Source organism: Limulus polyphemus, unplaced genomic scaffold, assembly GCF_000517525.1.
Source record: "Limulus polyphemus unplaced genomic scaffold, Limulus_polyphemus-2.1.2 Scaffold805, whole genome shotgun sequence".
Taxonomy (NCBI): Eukaryota; Metazoa; Arthropoda; class Merostomata; order Xiphosura; family Limulidae; genus Limulus; species Limulus polyphemus.
The window spans coordinates 36407-45487 of record NW_013666415.1 but is presented as its reverse complement, the minus strand read 5'-3'; the positions used below and the strand labels follow the sequence as shown (position 1 = coordinate 45487).

The following is a 9081-nucleotide window of genomic DNA, read 5'->3' as shown; positions in this document are numbered from 1 at the left end:
AGAAAATTACAAAAACAGATAAATAAGTCAAAAAAGTATTTTGGAAAACAGTATCAATAACAGCTAAGCCAATCTTACAGTGTTTACGCATGTATGTGATATTAAAAAAGTAAAATGCTTATTTGGAATTTGTCATCTTGTACCATTCCTAAAATAAAGGACGTATTTTTTTTTTTTTACCTGTTTGTGTAATTTTCTTTGTATTGTTTTCTCCGATTGATTTTTTCCATTGTCTTTATTACCGCCACTAATTTTAAACTACTGATAATAGAGAAGGCAGCCAGCCAAACAGTATCCACCATTATTAAGGAATAACGGAAATGAATGTAATTTTTATATCTCGTACACTACTGAAAGTGCAAAGAATGCTAATTGGCATACAGACTCCCAAAACCTTTGATCTGTAGCCTGAAAATATAACCACTGGGTTGAAACAAGAGGAAATCCTTAGTACCTGCGTCCCTTAAAATTCTTTTAGTCAGGATTAGAATAAATCAATCTAAATCAATCCCCCTTTTTATTAGTGATATTCTTGCGCGCCAGCAATACCGAGCGTGGGGCGCGCGTATACCCGATTCGATTTTATTACTCATCAGAATCTCTACCAGCCTACCCTCACATTAAAATTATTTTAGGCAGAATTAGAGTAAATTAATCTGTGAGACCTTGGGCACGAAATACATCAATCGAAAGGGTTTGACCTCCTGAGTCCAAAACTGTAATTAGATCTCAAATCGCTCAAGGTATGATGGAGCTATGAGCTAAATGTTTGCACTTGAAAAAAAAAAAACAAGAAAAAAAAAAACAAACTCGGAGCCATTCTGTGAGCCACTATGCCGCGGCTAAAAATATCAAAAGTGGAAGGATAATTTTTTTGTTACAAAATACAAGCAAAATATTTTCCAACCTTCATGATTGCGTGGAAATAATCAATGAGCTTCGTTTCCGAAACAGTTGTTTTTAGTTATAGATTCGGCCACAAATGATGACAGGGAAAGTTGTTGTTATCTTCAGTATTTCTGTTTGTGCTTCTTCGTAATTATGGGTAGGTAATACAATGATGTTTATAATGATGTTCAATTTACTTTATGTATAAAGCCAAATTCACAGGAAAGAGAGCATCAGTTAATGTGAAAAGGAAGCAAAGAAGTAGGGTTATTCTAACAAACAGAATTATGCGCCGTGAAATATTTCGTATTTATCACTAGATGACGTTCACAGTTAGTCACTTCAAGTGTAAGTTACCGAGATACAATATATCAACTGATCATGTAATATTTTCTGATCAGACAGTTAAGAAACAATGATTTGTTACAATAATAAACTTCAAATTATACACTTAAAAAAGTAAAGCAAACTCGAAGTCACATGTTTGTAAATTTTTATTCATCACTTGTTTGGTCAATGGTGACTTGATTTGATTTTTATTTGCTGCTTTTAGGATTTCTTACAGAAACTAAAACATTTTTGAACTTTTTGATAAACGTTTGACGTAAATAGAGCAACTAGAAATTAGATGTATATAATCAGAATGCTAAACTATATACTGCTTACAATTATATATGTTTAATGAATGATTTCCAAAACAGATGAGATGTTATTTATCCTTTACAACTTCTTTTCTGAAGACAAATAAAGGCAGTTCTATCAAACTTGACCAACTATTTCCAGTGCCGTTTCAATAGCATCAATCGCTATACTAAGCTCTTCTCGTCTTTTAGCGTCTTCAACACAAACTGACATCAAAGTTTCCTGTTTAAAAAATAATAAAAAACGATAAAATGTAAGGAGATAAATATTTAAATCACTTGAACTGGCCTTAAGACATGAAATACAAAATGTAGGAAAGTGGTTTTAGTTCGCTCATCCTAGAACATAGCGTCTCCAAAACTGTTGGTCGCGACCCCTAAAGTGATACGGATGGTTTTCACAGAGATCCTGATTATATTAACGCATTTCCATTTTTACAACAAACAGAAATACACCTATATTCCATTGAAATTGAAGGTATTTGCATTGTTTTAGCAAGTATTTAATGTTTCAGTATAACTGGTGTTATAAATATAATATTGCTAGAGAACGATAAATAAAAGTTTGAGAAACCCTGTAAGTGTCACGTGCTTTGTTCAGCCTTTGAGTTTGTAGGGTTTTCACAACAGCCTTGGAGCTTATCATATTAAAAACAAGATGGAATCCTCCATACCTGCGGTTGTAATTAGATCTGATATTGGTCAAGAGATGGAGCTATGAGCTAAAAGTTTGTACTACATTTATTAACTTTATAGCTTATTAAAGCTTTTTCGTTTGGCTATTTCAAAAATTCAAATAAAGCAACATTACGTAGTACAAAAGTTTTTCGAATATGACAACGAGATCAATATCATCCATTGAAAGTATTCATGTTCTTGTGTATATCACCCAAGTTACTAATTAGTATAATTAGAATTGTGTACAATGTGAAACGTTTTAAGGAAAGGCTCATATTGGTGATTAATTCAAGCTGTGTTGTAGGAGATGTATGAGAATTACGCTTTACATGATGTCACATGCTGTGATTAGAGTACGATTCGTAGAAATTACTGCCATGCATTTGATGGAACACGAAATTGTTATAAGTAACAGAGGAACTTTCCTGAAGGTGCTATTCGCTTCTTTTAGGTAATAAATCCTGATGGTTAAATCACAAAATTAGTCTTCGGAAAGCATGGAAAGTCAAGCAGATCAGCTAGACAGCGAACTGTGAAGGTCGTTCCCCTTGTTCAGCTCTCACGTTTTCTTACAGGTATTTTAACTGAAATGTAAATGATAACATTTTCTGTGGAATAATATGCTTTTCCATCGTTGTGTTCGTCGCATTTGTAAGAAAGCAATACACATTACCCAGACAATCTATATATATATAAAAGTAGAAAATTGTTTGTTTGTCCGCGAACTACCCCGTGGTTTTTGGACTAATCTCAAACCAATCTTGGTAAAATGATACATTAGATTAGGGAATATGCCATAGAGTGGTAATTACTCAGCCTCACTTACCCGGGACCACGCCTTCAACAAAAATATGTACTTAGTTAATGGCTCCAGAGTCTTAATTCCATTTTAATTCTAAATTATTTTATTTTGAATTTTTCTTAGGATATTTTGGGTTTTTTCCTTTAAAATGTTAAACATTCACAATTTTGCTAAGAAAAAAGAAAAACAAAAAAGCACAAGCTCAGCCCCTTAAAGTGGCAGGGACACATCTGAAAAACTCTTGTTTTCCACATGGTCAGTTCTATGTTGGGGATTCAAGAGTAAGATCATCAAAAATATCTTTATTTTGACCCAAGAAGGAAGAACAACTTGTAATGTGGTCTATGAAGAAGCATTCAGAATATGAATAAATTCTGAGGCTGTAGAGAAGGATTAGTAAAAGTAATAAAATAAAATTCTAACACCATTTTGTTAATGTGTGAAAAAGTAGGTGTGAACTAAAGCAGTTGTAAAGTAAATTATGTGTGAAATAAATTAAGCATATAAATATAATTTCTTGACTTAGTTCATTAGTTCAAGCCCTACATTCAATCCTCATGCCCTCGGACGTAAGATGGGTTCCTCAGCTTGTCCTTATTTAATCCTCAACATAATGAATTTGCGAGTGAAACATCTTCCATTACTAAGTATTTTCTTGATGAAGCAATTCACGTCTTCCATTTTGGATACACTTATTATTGAATATCGTCCACCCCGGTTTCGCCATTTCTGTATATGTTTTTTACATAAGTAGTTTCACGGGAATAAATTATTGTGCATGTATTTGAAGCTTGCCATAAATTAACATCAGGGGTGTAGCCAGCACAGCAGAGTGTGGGGGTAATAATGGCTGGAGACGGCTTGAATGGGTAATGAAGAAAAACTTTAATATAAGTTTAACATAACAGCAAATGTACAACGTTTCGACAAGGTTTTGTCATCATCATGTCTCCAGCCATTATTAGTCTCAAAGTGGGTTCCTCGTCATCGAGAGTGTGGGGGTCTTTTTTGTCAGATAAATGTGTCCCTTTTCTTTTACACGAAAATTTAGTATTTATTTAAAAAATCGGATAAGAATGACCCTTTTAGACTTTTTAAAATATTGAAGTGGTCGTTTAGCGTCTTCTCTCTGACTACGGCTCTTTGTATTTGCACAAAATGTCCTGCAAGTATCAGAAACTGACTCGTGAGTATGAAGTAAAACTCACTTTAGAACCAGGATTGGTACTTATAATGTAACCTAATCATTAATTTATCACAGAACAGTGTTAGATTAATGTTTCTTTGCTTCGTATCGAAACAGATGTATATATATATATTTATACGGATATATTTCTTAATACTTACAATAGCACAATCAGCTACAAGTTCTCCTGTAAGTTCCTTTGTTGCATATGTCATAGTCTGTAAGGGAATTAGGCATATATATCAATCTGGTATCAATAAATAATTAATAAACATTGCAAAATCTATCCCTGTAATAAATAAAATAATGAGGTTGACCCTTCAATTAGTGTTATGATTTGTATACCATTTTCATTATGTTTTTACTCGGAAATGTGACAGAATTAAAGTTTTTTATAATGTTTTTACCTAATGGTGTACATGATATGTTTTTTTATCAACCTTTTAGCTACGATATGATGTGAATACCGTTTGTATCAAATATGTACCTAGCGGGTGTAATTATTATCTTTTATAAAGTGTTTACTTATCAGTATTATGACTGTACAGTTTTTATCAATTCACTGTAGCAATGTAATGCATGTACAACTTGTTATAAGGTCTTCATCTGGATACGCCGTGAACATGAAATATTTTAAGGTTTACCAAAAGGGCGTAGAGGATTTACTAACTGTATAGAATATCAATTTAGTGATGCAGAAAACAATCTGTTTATCCAGTCTCAACATGGTTCTTTGCTGGGTATATTATAAATTAAGTCATCACTTTATTAAAAATGGATTGTATGATTTTATGGTTCTTTGTTGGCAATTTCTGTACATTAAATCATCACGTTATTAAAAATGTATTGTATGATTTTATTTCATAGTCTCCCTTTTAAAACATTACTATATTCTCACGTTTTTATTTTTTTGAGATTACAGAACAGACAATCAAATAGTATACAGTAGCAGTAGAAGTATTAATGACATATGAACTCGCTAGAAAGGATAAATAGATTAGTCCCACTCCCCAATGGCTCAACGGAGACTTACAGCGCTATAATTCAGGGTTCAATCCTAATGGTGAGTTTAGCGTAGGTAGCTCTGTGCTTGAAAAAACTGAACATTCATTTTTGAATAATTCCCTCGAATATATAAAGTGGCGACACCATGTCACGAGCATGTTAGTTCACAGTCGATGCTTCACTATCAGTATAACAAGGGCTATCTAACTCGTTAAAAGAACAACAACCTTGCAGTTCAGATTATTTCTATATAAAGTTAATTCGATAAATATATATTTGTTTTATGTGCTCGATGAAGTTTCCTAAAGTACACTGGTAAAACCAAGCCACAGTAATCCAAGAGTAAAACCTTTCTTTAACAAATAGCGTTAAGATAAAATAAAATACGTACATTTTTTACAAGGAACAACATGATGTATTTCGGAACTAAGTCTTGAATCGTCTTGGCTACTACTTTCATGTAAGATTCAATCATAGCTACTAACTGGTCCACTTGGCTCTGTATGTTTGGATCGTTGAGTAACTGAAAATAATTCAGAAGTATTTTATAACTCTCTACTCTCTTTTTTTCACGTAAATCTTGCGAACAGAGTCCTGAAATTCACAAAATAATGCATAACAATTACATACTTATATACGAAAAAATATATTGAATTAATTGAAATAAAGAGAAAAAAAACATTTTTGTAATGCATTGATGTCGAGGCTATCGAACGTTGTGTGCAATATGTTGATGTCTAGGCTATAGAGATTTCTAGAAGGCCTAAGTTATAGACGTATAAATAATGGCGACCAAACGAGCGGGAACAGGAAAGAAGAGAGAAAAAAGTAAAGTCACGCGGAAGTAACGATCGGTCAGATAAAAGTTAAACATAAAGTTAACAGTTGTGGGAGTGAAAGGCCTAATGGTTGATATTTTAGAGTGAGATTAACAATTTTGAAAGAGATAAGGAGAATAAGTTCAAAGGGTGTTCTAAAGTAATTGAACCTGCCTAAGTGAACTTTGACAAAAGGCAGACGATTTTTTGAAGTTCAGAATACAACTGCGGTAACTCAACGACAATGTAAGTGAACTATACACGGACACTATAGCAATAAGAAATAGAGAAAATGAGTTCGGCTTGTCAACTTAATTCTAAAGCAATTGAATTGGCTTAAGTGGACTTTTCACAAGAAGAAGAAGAGAATAGAGTAGTGTTTAAGATACAATACAATCTCCATAGAATAAAGAGTTTTTGTATATACGTTTAACTTGTTTCGAATATATATATTATTTAAAAAGAAACAAGTGGAGTTTCTTACTGCTCATTTATCATCGAATTATCGCCAACAAGTCACAGATACCTACTGTTGAAGAATACTTATCTAACACACCCATATTCTTGCTTTAAGATATAAAATAAAAAAAGTTAGTTCCTGACAAAGTTTGATACTGTAACTTCAATAATCGTAGTTGATGTTGTATTTCCCAACTTAATACGGTGTCATTTATCATAACATTAAAGTGTAACCTCCAAACTAGCAGAATTTTCAGTCTTCTTTGGGAAGAAACTTGTTTCCACACTAATTAGTTCTTCGGTCTCTTTAGGAAAGCGCATTCTTTCATATATTGGAGTATTTTGTTGACTCTGTACGTTTGAAGTTGTTGAAGAAGAATCAGTATCCTGAAAAGTAAAGAGAACGTGTATATGGAAAAATACGCTATCCAGATTGATATGATTTACCTACGCAGTTACAAATGAAACGTTCTTCAAGGACGATTAACTTAAAGTAGTCTACTCTGATAATCTTCAAAATGCTAATATACATACGAAATGTTTCAAAACATCGTGTGTTCTGATATCTGCCTATCTTACATCGGATCACACCTCTTGGGGACCTTACAATAATTTACACCATGGGTTAGGCCGCCATGTAATTTTTGCTCCATCGGCCTCATAAAGTCTAGTTGCACCCCTGAATAGATTGTATTTGATTTATTTAATAGCATGTTTTTATCTTGTAACTTCACTTGTTACATCATTGTTTTGATTTATAATAAATATATACTGGACCTTATCAAGATATAGATGTAGACAAGGATTAACATAGGTTTGGTTTTCATTTCTCGCAAAGCTATACGAGGGCTATCTGCGCTAGCAGTCCCTGATTTGGCAATGATAGACCAGACTTCTCAACCCTTTCCAATATCATTCACCCCTATAAGTTTTTCATAACTGCTCACTCACCCAAGTTCGAAAAAAAAAGACAAAAAGCACTAAATGAAAATTCTTTATTATGACTTAAACATTTATCAAACTACAACAAAAATAAATAATAATAATACCTAATGACGTTTTTGCTCTTGAATTTGTTGTATAATTAATAATATTGATTCACCCTGCTATTCACCCCATCATTATCATTTACTCTGATTCTGATCTCATTAACCTCTGGGTGAACCATCAACCAGTTGAGAAGCACAGGATTAGAGGAAAGGCAGCTAGTCAACACAGCACACTGCCAACTCTTGGGCTACTCTTTTACCAAAGAATAGTGGGATTGACCGTCACATGATAACGTCCCGACAGTTGAAAGGATGAGCATGTTCGGTGATGGGGATTCGAACTCAGAATAGGCAAAGTTGTTACATTTGAAACTCATAAAGAAATTAAGAATACTTATATTATCAACTCAAAGAATAATTGAAAAACATCTTACACGCATGTGGAATTAAACGACCTGAGCAGAGAACCCTAGGATTGATGTACAAACACGATAGCTGGACTGACTGTCACTTTTATAAATCTCTGACGACTGAAAGTGCAGAGGATGTTTAATGGCAACACGTCTCGAACCCGCGATCCTTCGATTCGCAGCCCTAAAATGCTATATCGACCTGACATGTACTAAAATTAGAAAACTCACCAATGTAAAAGAAAACAAATTAAGGGGATATAAGAAGTGGTTTTGACTATGTTAACTTGTTAATAAGAAATGCTGAGTAACAATAACTATAGTAATGTGCTTCTAACGACTTAAGATACATCATATTTTAACAAAATTTGTACAAAAATATTAAAATTAGCAATGATGATGCGCGAGTTTTAACTTTTCAAACCATCCTAAATTCATGTTCAAATATTGTGATAACTTATGAAAATATATCTTATTATAATGGAGCCTGCGATGTAAACGTCCAAAACTCGGATCTCGGAAACTACCACACCGATCATCACCAATCATAACTGGGTAATATTTATATACCTAGGCAGTATTTTTATAGCTGAGCAATAAATAAAACAGTTGAAATTTCCTCAAAAATGATATATTTCAGATTTAACCAATAAAAATTACAAAAACAGGAGTAAGTTTCAAATATAAAACAATCAAAAAACAAACTCAAACATTATTTGTTTTTCTTTAGTGAAAATCTCATGAGTATTGCAACAGAACAGCAAGACACTTTCATTGATAACTGCGTCTACAAAAAAATACTTCAATAAAATCTACTCTGTGATGTAATGCTGTGATGATACCTCATTTTTAAAGTAAAATTTCAATAAAATCCTTTTTCTAATGGATGGTGAACATTACTGAATGTCAAGTATGAGAACATTGTTGTAGAACAATTCCAGAAAAGGCCGTAGGCCCAATAATCTTCCGCAGAAACTAGCAGTTATACCTTGCTCGGAGGGTGGGTATTTCTGCTAGTTATAAGAATAATAATAAATAATAGGTGCGCAACTTCTGTCTAAATGCGCATGCATACGCACTTCATTTCAATGGGTGTAAAGAAAGGGCGGATGTAAATATACCTTAGTATACATTTTGTACAATGACATATTACAAGATTATCAAAGTTTCAAAAAAGGTCTCAAGTTAGGTCGTAGATTTTGTTT

The 9081-nt window shown here is 33.0% G+C and overlaps 1 protein-coding gene across 1 annotated transcript in view; it reads right to left on the bottom strand.

The window, feature by feature from the left end:
• Positions 1-1364: 1364 nt before the first annotated feature.
• The window catches only part of LOC106460628 (dynamin-1-like), a 40094-nt gene continuing 32377 nt past the window's right edge, over positions 1365-9081 (bottom strand). Inside the window, exons 14-17 of the mRNA XM_013920354.2 lie at positions 6712-6864; positions 5592-5723; positions 4357-4413; positions 1365-1752 (exon numbers count right to left, since the gene is read on the bottom strand). Coding sequence (XP_013775808.2) covers positions 1648-1752; positions 4357-4413; positions 5592-5723; positions 6712-6864 — 447 coding nt within the window. The 3' untranslated portion in view covers positions 1365-1647. The remainder of the gene's footprint in view (positions 1753-4356; positions 4414-5591; positions 5724-6711; positions 6865-9081) is intronic.